This window comes from Carlito syrichta, unplaced genomic scaffold, assembly GCF_000164805.1.
Source record: "Carlito syrichta isolate Samal-C Ts95f unplaced genomic scaffold, Tarsius_syrichta-2.0.1 Scaffold288191, whole genome shotgun sequence".
In the NCBI taxonomy this organism is placed as follows: domain Eukaryota; kingdom Metazoa; phylum Chordata; class Mammalia; order Primates; family Tarsiidae; genus Carlito; species Carlito syrichta.
The window spans coordinates 42607-59642 of NW_007232287.1; the positions used below are offsets into that span (position 1 = coordinate 42607).

The window sequence follows — 17036 nt, forward strand, 5'->3', positions numbered from 1 at the left end:
GGCTCAGGCAATCCACTCACCTCAGCCTCCCAAAGGCGCGGGATTACAGGCTGAGCCACCGAGCCCCAGCTCAAGCTATTTTTTAATAGCCTTTTAACTGCTGTTCCTGCTTCTGCCTCTGCTCCTACATAGTTAAGTCTTCAGTGGTCCTTTTAAAACATAATTCATATCATAACCTTTCTATGCTCAAAATCTTTCAATGGCTTTCCATCCCCAAAGATCAAGTATTTTCATGTCAACCTCGGCCTTACAACACACCGTGCATGACAAAATGCTAAGCTCCAAAAATGTGGGATTACTTTTTAACCTTTTGCTTAACGCAGCACCTCCAGCACCCAGAATCATGCTTGGGACAGTATAAGAACCTAATACATATTTTAGCACGTGCTCTTACTTCAAGGGTCTGCATACTGGCTGTTTCGGTGAGGACTCTTTCCTCCAATACCCCCATTAAATCTCGCCCAGCACCTTCAGGGCTTTGCTCAAGGCCTTACCACCTACAGACTTCAGTTCCATCACAAGTTCACTCCCTTGCCCTCCCCTCCATACTGTCCTTCACAGCATTTACTCCTCTCCACATTTTACTCCTTTGCGTATTGCCCATCTTCTCCCATCTGGGTACACAGTTCTCAAGTCCACGAGATCAAGAATGCTTTGCTCACTGCCAAATCCACAGTACCCAGAGCAGCACGCTTGCACTTTGCAGATGCTTGATAATAGAATGGGTACATTTTCTATGCATATTTCACTTTATCCCATTTGGATAAAGTTTGAAGGTTCCCTTTTTGGGAAGTCTTCTAAGATTTTGCACTTTTTTAAAGAAACAGGGTCTTACTCTGTCACCCAGGCTAAAGTGAAAAGGGGTGATCATAGTTCACCTTAACCTTGAATTTCTGGCTTCAGCTCAAGTGATCCTCCCACCTCTGTCTCTTGAGTAGCTGGGACTACAAGTGTGTCAACACCCCCAGATTATCTTATATTTTGTAAAGACTGGATCTCACTATGTTGCTCAGGATGGTCTTGAAACCCTAGCCTCAGTTATCTTCCAATTTCAGCCTCCCAAAGTGCTGGGATTAGAGGTATGAGACACTGCTCCTGGTCAGATTTTGCTTTCTATCAGTATGATCTTTATTTTTAAAAGTTCATTTAACAACATTGTTAGTACAATAACAAATTTCTTTCCTAGAGATACTTGTGCCAACATCTCCCATATATGGAACTACAAAGACACTCATCCTAAGCCACACGATCCTTCCGCCTTAAAAACTGGTATACATAACTGATTAAACAAAAACTTTTTTTTGTCTTTTTTTTTTTTGAAGAGTCTCACTCTGTAACCCAAGTTGGAATGCAGTGGCATAATCATGGCTCTCTGTAGCCTCTACCTCCTGGACTCAGGCGACACTTCTGCCCTCAGTCTCCTAAGTAGCTGGGACTACAGGCATGCATCATGCCTGGCCAATTTTTAAAATTTTTGATAGGTACAGGGTCTCGCTATGTTGCAAGACTGGTCTCAAACTCCTGGGCTCAAGCAATCCTCCTGCCTGGGCCTCCCAAGGTGCTGGGATTATAGAAATGAGCCATAACATGTTAATAATTCATTCATTTATTTTTTTTTAAAAAAGAAAGCTTTAAATAGTGTCCTTAAGCCGGGCTCAGTGGCTCAGCCTGCAATCCCACACCCTGGGAGGTCGAGGTGAGTGGATTGCCTGAGCCCGTGGGTTTGAGACCCGCCTGGGCAACTTGGCAAAACCTCATCTCTACAATAAATCAAAAATTAGCCAGGCGTGGTAGCGCGCGCCTGTAGTTCCATCTACTTGGAAGGCTGAGGTGGAAGGATCGCCGGAGCCCAGCAGGTCGAGGCTGCGGTGGCCGGGAGTGGCCACTGCACTCCATTCTGGGCAACAGAGTGAGACCCCAACTCAAAAAAAGAGAAAAAAATAGTATCTTTAATGCTGCTCAACCACACCCCAGAACAAGACGTCTTTTTATTTAGCTAACAAATCTCACACAGCAATCTAAAGTCAGAAGAGTTCAGATGGTTTTTAGTGTCTCCAGTACTTACTTCAAATACAAATAACCTTTTATGGCAAGGTATGACACCTTGCTATTTAAAAAAAAAAAAAAAAAAAAAGACTAAGAAAGAGCTAAAGAATACCCTGAGTAAAAAAGGTCAAATCATGTAACTGTGTAGCAATCTGAATAAGCACAAGAAAAAAAAAAAGTTTGGGATGAATTCAACAAAATAATCTGACCAGGAAACTATGATTTCACTTTTATTCCTATTTATTATACAATTACCACAATTTGACTTTCACTCTTATCCCATTTTCTATACTAATTTTTACTGCTATTTTTCACTTTTATTCTTATTTCTGCACTATTAGTTTATTCAATTTTGCCAAATAATTTAATAACATAAAAAGTAATTTAAAAAATACTACTGATGTCTAGGTCAAATTTTGAAAACTCTTGACTTCTGAAATGACATTTAAAAAATAAATCAGCTCAGTTGTGCCTGTAATCCTAACATTTTGGGAGGTTGATACAGGAGGCTTTCTTTGAACTAAGGAGTTCAAGACCGGCCTGGGCAACATAGCAAGTCTTCATCTCTAAAAAAAAAAAAATTTGTTTGAATTAGCAGAGTGTGGTGGTGTAAGCCTGTAGTCCCAGCTATCAGGAGGCTGAGGTAGAAGGACTTTCTGAGGCCAGAAAGTCGAGGCTGCAGTGAGCCATAGTCATGCCACTGCACTCCAACTAACCACATTTACTATGCGGGCATTAAAAAGATAGCCAACTAGGCTTTTTTAATTTATGAAATTCAAGAGGACATAATCTGGAAACTTCATGATGCATTCTTCTGCAATGCACATTTATGTCCATACTAAACTACCTGCACTATGTCTAGCTCTTAAGAATAAACTCTCATGATTTCACAATCTATCACTCTTTCCTGGCTATACACCCTCCCCTAAAAACGCTTTTTGGAAAAAAAGCGGTGGCTCAAGTCTGTAATCCCAGCAATTTGGAAGGCCGAGGCGAGAGGCTTCCTGGACCCACGGGTTCGAGACCAGCCCGGCAACTTGTTGAGACCTCATCCCTACAATAAATTTAAAAAATGAGCCGGCGTGGTAGCGCACGCATGTAGTTGCGGCTACTTGGAAGGCCATGCATAATCACACTAGGGACTGGCAGTGGCAGAAATTCCAGATGCAACCTTACAGTGGCAGTACAAAGTACTCATGATCTCACACTGTGAGCAGCTGGGTACAGTGGAAAGAATGATGACCTAGAAAAATCTGGGTTTATTCCTGCTCTAACCCGCTTACAAGTCCTTTTTAATTTTCAGATTAACAGAACCATGTGTTACACCATACAAGCTTGATTCAAGAAGTGAACCACACTAGGTAAACATCTGAAACTTTCTTTAAAGATAAAAAACAAAAATACAACATTTCATTACTACGTTTTAAGGCTACAGGGCCTCATAACCATTAGAAATGAAAAAAGTACGCCGGCCTTCCAAAAAACAAGCAAACAAAAAAAACTCCCAGCAAATGTATACTAAGGCTGTAGTGTTAGAATTACAAGATGTGCTACCCCAATCAGTCACAGGATTCCTTAAGGAATCTTAAAATGAAAACTATGTACACAGAACATTTCCCAAGAAGATTCTTATCCTTTTATGAAATATTCTCTGTATTTTTTAGAATAGAAAAATATTTTCTATTTTCCCCAAACGTACTGCTTCTCTCAAAAAGTCAAGTGACATATAACTTTTTCTTTTTTTTGAGTTGAGGTCACACTCCGTCACCCAGGCTGGAGTGCAATGGCACAATCATGGCCACTGTAGCCTCCACTTTCTTCTGCCTCAGCTTTCCAAGTAGCTGGAACTACTATTACCACCACTACTGATAGTAGGCACCCACCACCACACCCGGCTATTTTTTTTTATTGTAAAGGCGAGGTCTTGTCATGATGCCCAGACTGTTCTCAAACCCCTCAGCTACAAATCCTATTGCCTCTGTCTCCCAAAGTACAGGGATTACAGGGGTAAACTACTACACCCAGCTGATTTAACTTTTTAAAAAATAGACTACGTATTAGTATCTCCTTTAGGTCTGCACCCCTCAGGCCTTGTTATATAGATATAGACATCAGTTTTCACATTAACAATTTATATAGGCTGGGCACAGTGGCTCACGCCTATAATCCCAGCACTTTGGGAGGTTGAGGTGAGAGACTGCCTGAGCTCGCAGGGTTTGAGACCAGCGTGGACAACTTGGTGAGACCTCATCTCTACAATAAAAAAAAAAAAAAATTAGCCAGACATAGTAGCACGTGCCTGTAGTTCCAGTTACTTGGAAGGCTGAGGTGGAAGGATTGCCTGAGCCCAGCAGTTTGAGGCTGCGGTGGCCATGAGCATGCCGTTGCACTCCAGCCTGGACGACAGAGAGACTCCAACTCAAAAAAAAAAAAACTACATAAAGTAGGAATGTGTTTGTCTTTTAGAGAACATACGCAGAGATATTAAAGCTTTTAAGTTGTGATTAAAGAGAAATTCTCCATTGAGTATTGTTAGTACTTCTATCATATTTCCCATTTATATATTTTATTTAAAAATCTAACATTTTTGTTAACCATGAATTAAGAAGTCAAGAGCAGTCAATAGAAGATGCTTTATACAGCTGTGGCAAATTCTATCTTTTGTACATATTTGCATATTTAAAACATTTTATTAATGTGTGAAAGGGAAAAAAAGCTTTAAAGCCAATGATTTACTAAAATAATTACCAAAACTTTCAATGAGTAAAACAAATCTTAAAGTATTCATTGAGACATAAGTATTGTCCCTTTTAATTTTCTTTCCATCTGAAATTCAGAAGTAATGCGTGTCCACTTTAGGGGAAATTTAGATATGAAAAAGTAAGTTTATTAGAAAAATAAACAACTTTGAATTTTACAGTATTTTCCACTTAAGACTCTTTTAGATAAAACAGATGTGCCTTATGTTTTAAACATAATCTGATTTACAAAATCTCATTTAATCTTATTTAGTAAAACAAAATACAAAAACACAAATGGTTAAATGATGGACCATTAATAACTACTAAAAAATCCAATGTAAAAGTTTTTAAGTCACTGTTTGTTGCAGGTACCTAATATGGTAATATTTACCGTAAAGTATATTAAACAGCTTTCACTGAGATTTAATGTACTGACTTATTACCAAGATCAACATCATCACATTAAAAGGCAAGTTGTGTGGTCTAAGTTTATTTTTCTAAAACTTTTAGCAACTAGACAAAGGATCCGCAAACTTTTTCTTCAAGGGCCAGATACAGGCTGAGTATCCCTTATCTGAAATGGCCGGGATTAGAAGTGTTTTGGGTTTCCAAATTTTTATATTTTATAATATTTGCATATAAATAATAAGAAATCTTGGAAATGAGACCCAGTCTATAAACAAATTCATTTATGTTTCATATACACCTTATACACATAGCCTGAAAGTAATGTTACCCAATGCTTTCAATAATTTTGTGCGTGAAACAATGTTTTGACTTCATCTTAACAGCAACCAATCACACAAGGTCAGCGTGAAATTTTCCACTTGTGGCATCAGGTCAGTGCTCACTGCTCAAAACGTTTTGAACTTTGGAGCACTTCAGATTTCAGATTTTCGGATTAGGGATGGCCAACCTGTAGTAAATACTTTGGGGGCTTGCAGGCTCTCAGGACTTACTACCCAACTCTGCCACTAGAGGGAAAAAATAGTCACAGACAACATAAAAATGGGTACTGTCTGTGGACTGTGTAGTTAGTTTGATGCTGAACTATACATAAATTCTGAATAACAGACTGATTCATTTCAGGTGTCATGATAATTATGTCATTTTTGAGGGTAGGAGGAACAATATAGATGGGCATACATTAATAAATGCACATCACAAATGAAATATCCATACTTATTTCCCAATCTTAATCAAATGTGTGCATATCTGTATAAATGCAAGTAATAAAACAACGTATTCCATATTCTTTTCGATGTGTTAATCAACAATATCAAACTAAAGTCAGATAAGCAGCAAAATGATTGAGTTATTGAGCACTCAGATTAAGAATCATGAAATTTGGCTTGGCATCCTAAGTACGTCTACACAATGAACAAAGTAACTTATTTACTAAAGAAAATATTAGATGTATATTTTCAGGTGTCATTTCAAAACTGAATTGAATTGTTACAATTTGAAGCTAAATGTGATTTGCTTTGTTTTATTAGAAAAAATACTCAAGCAAGGTCTACAATCATTGGTCAATTAAGAATGACTTACAAGAACATGAGGCAATAAAATAAAAATACAGGTACAAACTATATGTCTGAAACACTTCTATTTGGCAATTTTATAACAAATTAAATTTTAAAAAGAACAAAGAAGATTGCAGATTACTTTGTAGATACAGAAAAAAGCAATTGATGAAGTGCTTAAGCAAAAGAAAAAAATAGTAAGAAAACAGTTTTTCTTTTTAAAAATAAAATCACATTTGCTACAGATCATATGGATAATACCCTTATTAAACAACCATTCCAGAATGTCTTATAGTAGCAGTGCTTTTATTTGCACTTCAGTTAATTTTATAAGACTCACTTCACGTATATAGCTCTTTACCCCATTGTTAATGAATAAAGCCTCCCATAATTTTTATTATTTTTAAATTTTTTTTAAAGCAAATGAGAAATGATTTATGTATCATGGAACCTTTCTCATTTTGGAACCAAAGGCTTAATTCTATATTTTTGTCTATTCTTTCTTTAAAAAATTTAGTGTAAAAACTGCTGGTTTTTATATCACTGTAGTAAAGTGAAAACTCCTCAATCAGGAGTATTTTCTGCAGTTTGACTGCATATAACCACATACTTTACAATATGTCCTTCCAACAGTAAGGAAATAATTGATTTCACAATCACTGTCAGAAATGAGTGCCATAATTCTATTATGGGTATAGGTCCTCCCTCAAAGACTTTCTGGAAGGATGTTCAATGTGTTTTGTTCGTATAGATATTAACAGTAGTACATAGTCCCTTAAGTTTGTAAAAGACATTTATTGTTAAAGAAGGTGCTTTATTAACAATTCCTCTGGCAGCACTAGTGAATTACAATATCCTTCAATATTATTTCTACCATAATATATACATTTAACTTTCATGCCTCTAGAAAAACCATCTACAGTACATTTCAAAATATAAAAATATATTACAAATCTGCTGAATTATTTACAAGCAATGTTCTATTATCTCTATGCAACATTTGTTTGATACAATACTAACAAGTTACACATATTTCCATTTCTGTAAGTTAAAAAAAATCCATATGGCTTCCTGCTTACCAAGCAAGAAAGTGATTTTATTTTCCTTTTCAAAACCAACTTTGGTGCATAAAGGATTCAGTTTGAAGATACTTTTAAAAAAAATACAATTTTTCTTACATTAAGAAAAAAACTCAAAAATCAAATGCTTTCCTCAGAAAAAAAAAATTAGGAGTCTTATAGGTTAAATGAAAATATGAAGACTATTCAAATAATTTGAAAGATAGGTTTTTCAAAAACCGTTAACAGATTAGTTATATAGGTAAATATTAACATACTGTACTCCATGAGAAAGCCCTAGTCCTGAAAGGGAGCCACCAGACATACTGCAACACTCTTTAACAGTAATTTTCAGCCCTAATTCGATAGACGAATTTTTAGTTGATTGAAAATGTCGTTCACTGTTTGCTTAAATACAAATTGAACACTTTTCTTATCAGAGTTCTGCAAAAGAACACAAATGGCAACCAATCACATCTATTTATCATAATTGAAAGGTAAATTATCTCTTGATAATTTTCATTGTCTAAATATTTCCTAATATGACTTCAAATCAATAGACACTGTCAAGACAAATATCCTTACAGTGCTTTTGGTATTTGTAAGGGCACATGTTGTAATTGTTTTGCTTTCCAAATATAAACTACTGTAATCACTAAAGGGAAGGAAAAAAAAAGCAGCTTAAAGCAGCAAGCATGCAAAGCCTTTAAGAAGCTGTTCCGCTAAGTTGCCAGAAGAGTGTTTGCTCAGTCTCCCACAGTACCATTCCATGAAAATGTGGATATACAGTAATATATTAATATATTCCACAGAAGAGCCTACTTCATTCACAGAATGTTTACACTAAGCATAAATATTATCCTAAATACTGGATTTTAAAAAAAAAAGGAAAGGGGTTGACTCTAATGTGCAACTTTTCCTAAACCCATTGTCAGTGACTAAGACTGCAGGTGTCCCCGCTTGTTTGCTTTTTATGTATTTATTTATTTTTTACCTCTTCAACCTCTTCTGCGGCATTGTTCTAGAAAAAGAGAAAAAGGAATTTTCTTTTATTAAAATGAATCAAATACACTGAGTATTTCTAAAGATACTGAATATATTTATAAGATACAGGCAATATGATGATCATAGATTATCATTACATTTCCAAAACATGTATATATAATATAGCTGTTTAATAATTTTTTTGATGCAGCCTACTAATGGGTTTCTAAGAAAGAATGGTATGTTGAACACATCCATTTCAACCAACTGAAACTCTAAAACTAGTGTTTAAATCCCAAATATAGATAGTCATCCCTCGGTACCCATAGGTGGAGGCTGGGGGTGTCCAGGAACCCTGCAGGTTCCAAAATCTGAGGATGCTCTAGTCCCTTATATAAAATGGTATAGTACTTGCATGTAACTACCCACATCCTCCTGTACACTGTTAAGTATATATAGATTACTTATACCTAATACAGTGTATACGCTATGTAAATAGTCACTATACTTTGCCAGTTTTCTTTGTATTTTTACTGTTATAGTTATTTATTCTTGAAAATGTAATATTTTCAATCTATGGTAGGTTGAATCCATAAATGTGGAACCCACAGGCATGGAAGGCCAACTGTATGTTCCTTTTGGTCTCAGTTTGAAATCAAATATATTTTCATCCTGACACATGCTCAAGCAGGAAATTATTTCTCCTGAAAACAAGAATAACTGTTTTTCCTCCTTTGCTTAATTTCACAAGTTTTCCCTATCAAAATCCAAAAATTAAGCAAAAATGCTGCACCAGAGCCAATGGAGGGGCTTCTATGACTCTATGACACTTTCCAGTAGACTTAATTTTAATTTCAAGGATAGCAGAAGCACAAAAGTTTTGTTTCAAAATTAAAATGTAAGGGTTTTTAATATAATTAATGAAAATTAAATCCACAGAAGCACCTAATGTCTTAAAAATGTCCTCATTTCTCAAGAATGAAACAGAATCACACACTGAGAATATGCAACACTATTCCCATATACTTTGAGGCATCAGTTCTAAGTTTGATTTTTTTTTTTTTGAGTAGTAGTCTCACTCTGTCTCCCAGGTTGGAGTGCAGTGACACGCTGCTCATGGCCACTGCAGCCTCAACCTGTGGGACTCAGGCGATCCTTCCATGTCAGCCTACCAAGTAGCTGGAACTATAGGCACGCGCTACCACGCCCAGCTGATTTTTTTATTTATTGTAGAGCCGAGGTCTCACCAAGTTGCCTAGGCTGGTCTCGAACCCCTGAGCTCAGGCAATCCCCTCACCTCGGCCTCCTAAAGTGCTGGGATTACAGGCTTGAGCCACTGAGCTCAACCTGAATATTTTTTTTAAGATAATTTTCACTAAAATATCTAAATTGCTTCCTACACAGCACAAAAGCAGAAAAAGCAAGCGAGTTTGGTGGAAAATTAAGACTAAAACAAAGAAGAAGGATGAAGGGAGATTAATCTTAATTTAAGATTCATACCCCTTTATCAACTCTCTAAGCAGATGTTACAACTAGTGTTACAACTAGTTCTAAAGGTAATACAGCTTTCCCAAAATATCACTCTTTTAGGATGTTAACTACCTCCCTCTGAAGAGTAAAAAGAAATAAACTCTAATTAGGTACTAGCAAATAAAGAACATTCAATTATTTTTCTTTATAAAGAGAGCGATAACTTATGATTTCCCAAATTTCTGTTAGTGGCTTTCTCTCAATCTTCTTGGTAATCTAGCTCATCCTACAAAAAACAAGTTTTACTGTGAGTAGCACCTTCACCAAAGGATGCCAAATTTTTTTCTGGAAAAGGAAAAACTTCAGTCTCATTGTTTCCATGACAAAGCCCATTACATAAGAACTTCGTTCTCTGAGTAACTTCTCAAATTATAGGACGCTTGCTATACAGAGAACATTTCAAAAAGCTGAGTCACAGAATGAACAGAACCTTCAAAATGTTTAATTACTATAAAATTAGCTATCTTTATGACAGCTAAAATTTACATTTAGGGATTATCAATTATTATTATGTCATCTTATTCCTGTGTAACCTATCCCTATAGAAAATATATACTCTCAAATTAAAACTTTGCTTAAAAACATACATAGTCCTTTAATTAAATATGGCTTTTAAAAGCTAGCTTTAAACATTTTCACCATTTTAAAAATCATCCTGGTATGTGTCATTTAGATAGAGGCAGTACAGAGTTCTACCAGTGTATTGCACACACCATCTGAAACCGCGGGAGGATTAAACTATTTAACCTTTGGCCTTAGTTTTCTAATCTGTAAAACAGAGATAGTAACACCTACTTCAAAGAGCTGCTGTGAGGATGAAGTATATGTAAAGCATCTAGCAAAGTGATTCAGCACATATAAAAAGCTGGTCTCTTCTTCCCCCCATACCTTCATAAGCACAGCACACAAAATAAAGGTCAGATTGGAAAATTATTAGAAATGTGAACACTCTAAGCTACCTCTGAAAAACACAATAATATTTAAAGTGCTCTTTTGAAAAGTTTGAGGGAAGTAGAAGATTTTTAAAAACTTTTTTTAAGTTATGGTCTTTAGGACTCATGAGATATATTCCCAGGTTCAGTAAGTCTGATATTATAAAGAATTACATTCTTGAAAGGCACTTACTTTTAAACTATTATGTATACCACAACCTAAGCTACTTAAAATAAATCTGGAACTTAACAGGCATATAAACTTTAGGGAAATATTGTCTTCCTGGATTCTACAATTTTTAACTCTTTGTGATGTGATTTCCACATAAAATTAATGCCAAAAAGTAAGATATGCTTGGTATGGAAATTTAGCATTTAAAAATAAGTTCTGTATTATCCAAAATTTAAGGAGACAAGATGACAATTCAAAAAATAAAACATAAAGTCAAGAATTAAATTACCTGTATATGTTTGGGTCCAAGAGCAAGGCAGTATCTTTGGGTAGCTTTGATAAATGAACTACTTTAGTTTTTAATTGATGTCGTTCACTTTCGTTCACCCACACATCAGGTAGACTATGAATTTAAAAATGTCAACAATAAAACGTTAATTTTACATTAACCCTTCATAAGATTTCACATTTCTCAGACTTTTCTGCTAGTCCAATTGGGCACTTAAGTTAAACAAGTTTCTCAGAAGCCAAGGAAGCTCAGCTATCAACCTTAGTAGTGAATCATGGAGTCCCAGATAAGAAATGGCAGCATTAAAATTTAAACACAAGTTCAGAAATAAATTAAGAAGTTTTGGTAGCAAACTCTTATCAAATTTATCAGAACACACAAGCTGGCTTTTAATTCACTGAGTGAAATTCATACTTGATGAAAATCTGACAGCAAGTCTCTAGACTAGGAAGTAAAAACTCCATGACCAGCCGGGCTCGGTGGCTCAGCCTGTAATCCCGCGCCTTTGGGAGGCTGAGGTGAGTGGATTGCCTGAGCCCGCGGGTTCGAGACCCGCCTGGGCAGCGAGACCTCATCTCTACAATAAATCAAAAAAATCAGCCGGGCGTGGTAGCGCATGCCTGTAATTCTGGCTTCTCCGAAGGCTGAGACGGAAGGATTGCCGGAGCCCAGAAGGCGAGGCTGTGGTGGCCGGGAGCGGCCACTGCACTCCAATCTGGGCGACTGAGACACCAACTCAAAAAAAAAAAAAAACTCCATGACTGGGCATGGTGACTCAAGCCTATGATCCCAGCACTTTGGGAAGCTGAGGCAAGAGGATTGCCTGAGACCATGGGTTCGAGACCAGCCTGGACAACATGGTGAGACCTCATCTCTACAATCAAAAAATTAGCTGAGCATGGTGGCATGCACCTGTAGTTCCAGCAACTTGGAAGGTTGAGACGGAAGGATCACCTGAGCCCAGCAGGTCAAGGCTGCAATGGCCGGGAAGATGCCACTACTCTCCAGACTGGGCGACAGAATGAGACTCCAGCTCAAAAAAAAAAGAAGTAAAAACAACTCCTTAAAACTAAACTCCAAGCCAGGCTCAGTGGCTCAGCCTGTAATCCCAGCACTTTGGGAAGCTGAGGTGAGTGGATTGCCTGAGCCCATGGGTTCGAGACCAGCCCAGGTAACTTGGTGAGACCTCGTCTCTACAATAAATAAAAAAAAATTAGCGGGACGTGGCTACTTGGAAGGCTGAGGCCAAAGGATTGCTGGAGCCCCGCGGGACATTGCTGGGGTGGCCGTAAGTATGCCACTGCACTCCAGCCTGGGTAACAGAGTGAGACGACAACTCAAAAAAAAAAAACAAACAGAACCACTTAGGCAGATTTAACACGCCAATGTGCATTGTAAATTCCCAAATCTATTTAATTCATAACACATTAACATATCCATAGGATATCTAAGAAGTCCTTAGAACAGAACTGGGACAACAATAATGTAAAAAATTTTAATAACAAGAACAAAAATTAACCACATTTCTTAAGCAAGCATACACAATTGACCCCCCTCATTAGAGTTTTTTAAATTTTTAGAAAATTTTTGAGTCAGGGTCTTGCTGTGTCGTGCAGGCTAGAGTGAAGTGGTATGATCACGGCTTACCACAGCCTCCAACTCCTGGGCTCACGTGAGCCTCCTGAGTCACCTTCCCATGTAGCTGGGACTATAGGCATGCACCACCATGTCTAGCTAGTTTTTTAATTTTTTCTTTTTGTAGAGATGAGGTCTCACTCTGTTGCCCAGGCTGGTCTCAATTTCTGGGTCAAGTAATCTTTCCACCTCTGCCTCCAAAAGCGTTGCGATTACAAGCATCTGCCACCAAGACCAGCCTGAGTTGATTCTATTCTTGACGCTTATCAATTTTGTCCAAAGTTTCTATAATACACCCTCATTACCTCCTGTTTGTTTGTTTTATCTGCCTACCTACCTATTTATTTTTAGAGTCTCACTCCATCAACCAGGCTGGAGTGCAGTGACACACTCACAGTTACTTCAGCCTTGACCTGCTGGGCTCAGGCAATCTTTCTCCCTCAGTCTTCCAAGTAGCTGGAACTACAGACACACCCAACTAATAAAATTTTAATTAAAAAGATAAAAGGAAAATTAAACATAAAATATCTGAACTAAGGAACTTCTAGGTCAGAAGTGCTCTAAAAGGATACCAATACTCAAAGAAAATGTACTCACTTCTGGAAAACTGGTCAATTGTTTTTTTTTAATAAAATATCACTTATTGTGTGCTGGAAAACATTTACAAATTTTTAAAATAAATGATTCAGGTTGGACATGGTGGCTCATAACTGTAATCCCAATACTTTGGCAGGCCAAGGCAGGTGAACTATTTGAGCCCAGGAATTTAAGGCATAGTAAGACCTCATCCCCACAAAATTCAAAAATTAGCTGGTCATGGTGACATACACCTGTAGTTCCAGCTACTCAGGAGGCTGGGGTGGAAGGATTGCCGGAGGCCAGGATGTCAAGGCTGCGGTGAGCTATGAGAGTACCACTACACTCCAGTACGGATGATAGAATGAGACTCGGACTCAAAAGTAAACAAAAGCTTAAGTTTGGAAGCTTATAACTTGAGTTGGTTACTCAAAGAGCTTTCAGACCATCTCTTTAATCCTGACAACCTCAAAATGTTGTACAACTTAATTGCTCTAATTTTTTTAATTTAAATTTAATAGCTTAAATACACTTTGTGCATAAGACTATAATAGAAATAGAACAGGCCGGGCTCAGAGGCTTAGCCTATAATCCCAGCACTTTGGGAGGCTGAGGTGAGTGGATTGCCTGAGTCCGTGGGTTCGAGACCAGCCCGGGCAACTTGCCAAGACCTCGTTTCTACAATGTGTGTGCCTGTAGTTCCGGCTACTTGGAAGGCTGAGGCGGAAGGATCGCCAGAGTCCAGAAGGTCAACACTGGGATGGCCGTGAATGTGTATGCCACTGCACTCCAGCCTGGGCAACGGAATAAGACTCCAACTCAAAAAAAAAGAAAGAAAGAAAGAAAGAACATAAATCTATTAGTTACATGTAGATGTATTATTTCAAATACTTACATGTCTTCAGGCATCCAATGAAGTAAAAGTTTTATCTTCCCAGAATCCTCTTTTCTCTTAGCTATTACCTAACAAAATGAAAAGAAATCACAAAAACATTTTATAAAATGTCATTTTCATGTATTGTTAAAAAGCACTTTTACCTCAGCCAAAAACTAAGTGTTCCTCCCTGGAAGAGATACTATCACCAAAATATCCTGTTCTTCCCTGTATTGTAGCACTCAAATCTCTGTCTTTCCCACAAGAATGAAAGTTCCATGACACAGGAATCTTATCATATGAACTTATGTATCATACAACCTATGGTAAAGTTTAGTATTAAATGAATTGATTAATTTTTGGAAATCTATCCTAAAATCTGAAATCAGGAAAAGTTCTATGCATAAAGACGTTTGTGTTACAGTAAACGCCTTTGAGCATTTCAGGCCCAGAAAAGGGGCAGCAAATATTCCAACACTAAGAAGTAAGAATTATACTCCTTGGCCGGGCTCAGTGGCTCAGCCTGCAATCCCAGCACTTTGGGAGGCCAAGGTGAGTGGATTGTCTGAGCTCACGGGTTCGAGACCCGCCTGGGCAACTTGGCGAGGCCTCGTCTCTACAATAAATCAAAAATTAGTCAGGCGTGATAGCGCGCGCCTGTAGCTCCAGCTACTTGGAAGGCTGAGGTGGAAAGATCGCCGGAGCCCAGCAGGTCGAGGTTGCAGTGGCCGGGAGCGGCCACTGCACTCCCATCTGAGTGACAGAGTGAGACTCCAACTCAAAAAAAAAAAAAAAGAATTATACTCCTTAATACCTGTTGTTATTTCCATCCAAGCTGCCATAAACCAAGTTCAGGTCTCCAATCTTCTGGACCTCCCCCAAGTCCCCAAAGTCATTCTCCACTAAATAACCAGACAGCTTTTTACCAAAGCAGAAACTCAGTAGTCACATACTTCCCTAACACAATCTTCAAAGGTTCCTCTGGGCACTCACAAAAAGTCACTCTCAGTATGGGTGCACAAAAATCTTGAGGATCTGGCCTCTCTGGCCTCAGTTTATTCATGTCCTCGTAGTGAGGACAGCCTCATCTGGCCTTAACATAGCAGAAAAACCAGCTTTCCAGGTCTTCTGTGCACCAGCAACATTAATGTTTTACAGAAAAAACAGCTACCATATATCAGACACTGCTCTAGGTGCAGGCCACACAAAAACTGAGTAACACAAATCCTACCCCAATAAAACTAAAAAGTTGTTTCTAGGAAAACTGAATTGACAGCTTTGGAAGGCTTGCTAAAGGTGAGTCCCCCTCTCCCTGCCAAAAGATATGCTATAGAATTACAGTAAAAGACTGCAAGTATATGGTTTATTCAAGAAATGTAACTGGAAGCCTCAATTAATTCATCTATATTCCAAAGTATGACTTTGGCCCTATATAAAAGGCATCACTGAATATTCATTTACATATTTAACTAAAATGTTTAGGGTACATAATGCATCATTTTTTTATTACTCACTTTAACTTGGGCAATTAACATAAGCAACTATAGGTTTCAGTTAAGTCAAATAAAATTTATGCCAAATTTTTACATTGCTCCCTCATCACTTCCTTACTCGAAATGTGCAGTGTCTGCAAATACTCATACACAATTATACAAATCCTTGAGAACCCATGTATTGTCACATTTGCCTTGCCCTGCTCCAACACCTATGGATGGATTAACTGTCTTTAGCAAGTGTCCCCAAGTGCTCAGTGCCTCTACATTAGCATGTATCACACTATACTGTCCCTGTTTTATGTGACTCTCTTCCCTCAGAGAATGTGGAATATTGCCAAGCCAATGTCTACCACAAGTACTGATCCAAAACATCTCCAATGGAGAATGCAAACAAATGATTACAATGAACTATTACAGTTATTTAAAATTAGGTGTACAAATACTAAAAACAAGCAAAAATGCCACAATATCAAAGCTATACAATATGATTATGACTATCAAAATCAAAATAAAATTTTATATGGAATTGGGTACATACATAAGTAAAAAATTGACCCAAACAATGTACTACTTGGCCGGGCAAGGTGGGAGGTCACATCTCTATAATCCCAGCACTTTGGGAGGCCAAGGTGAGAGGACTGCCAGAGCCCAGGGGTTCAAGATCAGCCTGGGCTACTGGGTGAGACCCCATCTCTACAATAAATCAAAAATTAGCCGGGTGTGGTGGTTGCCTGCCTGTGGTTTCAGTTACTTGGAAGGATTGCCTGAGACCAGCAGGTTGAGGCTGCAGTGGCCGTGAGCGTTCCACCGCACTCCAGCCTGGGTAACAGAGTGAAATTTCAACTGAAAAAAAAAAAAAAGGTACTACTCTATGTATATCAAATCTCAAAAAAGTAAAAGAAAAAAACTTACGTGCAATACTATCCAACAAACAAAAAAAACAGTTTTGTTTGGCAATGAGATAATGGTGTACAACTTTTTCTACTTTTGATTTCTTTTTTTTTTTTTGAGTTGGAGTCTCACTCTGTCACCCAGACTGGAGTGCAATGGCCGCTCCCGGCCACCGCAGCCTCGACCTGCTGGGCTCCGTCATCCTTCCACCTCAGCCTTCCAAGTAGCTGGAATTACAGGCATGCACTACCACGCCTGGCTGATTTTTTATTTATTGTAGAGATGAGGT

At 37.9% G+C, this 17036-nt stretch overlaps 1 protein-coding gene across 2 annotated transcripts in view; it reads right to left on the reverse strand.

The window, feature by feature from the left end:
• Positions 1-4911: 4911 nt before the first annotated feature.
• The window catches only part of AEBP2 (AE binding protein 2), an 81064-nt gene continuing 68939 nt past the window's right edge, over positions 4912-17036 (reverse strand). For both annotated transcript variants that reach the window (XM_021710154.1, XM_021710153.1), the window contains exons 6-9: positions 14382-14449; positions 11276-11389; positions 8363-8389; positions 4912-7812 (exon numbers count right to left, since the gene is read on the reverse strand). In XM_021710154.1, coding sequence (XP_021565829.1) covers positions 7767-7812; positions 8363-8389; positions 11276-11389; positions 14382-14449 — 255 coding nt within the window. In that variant the 3' untranslated portion in view covers positions 4912-7766. The remainder of the gene's footprint in view (positions 7813-8362; positions 8390-11275; positions 11390-14381; positions 14450-17036) is intronic.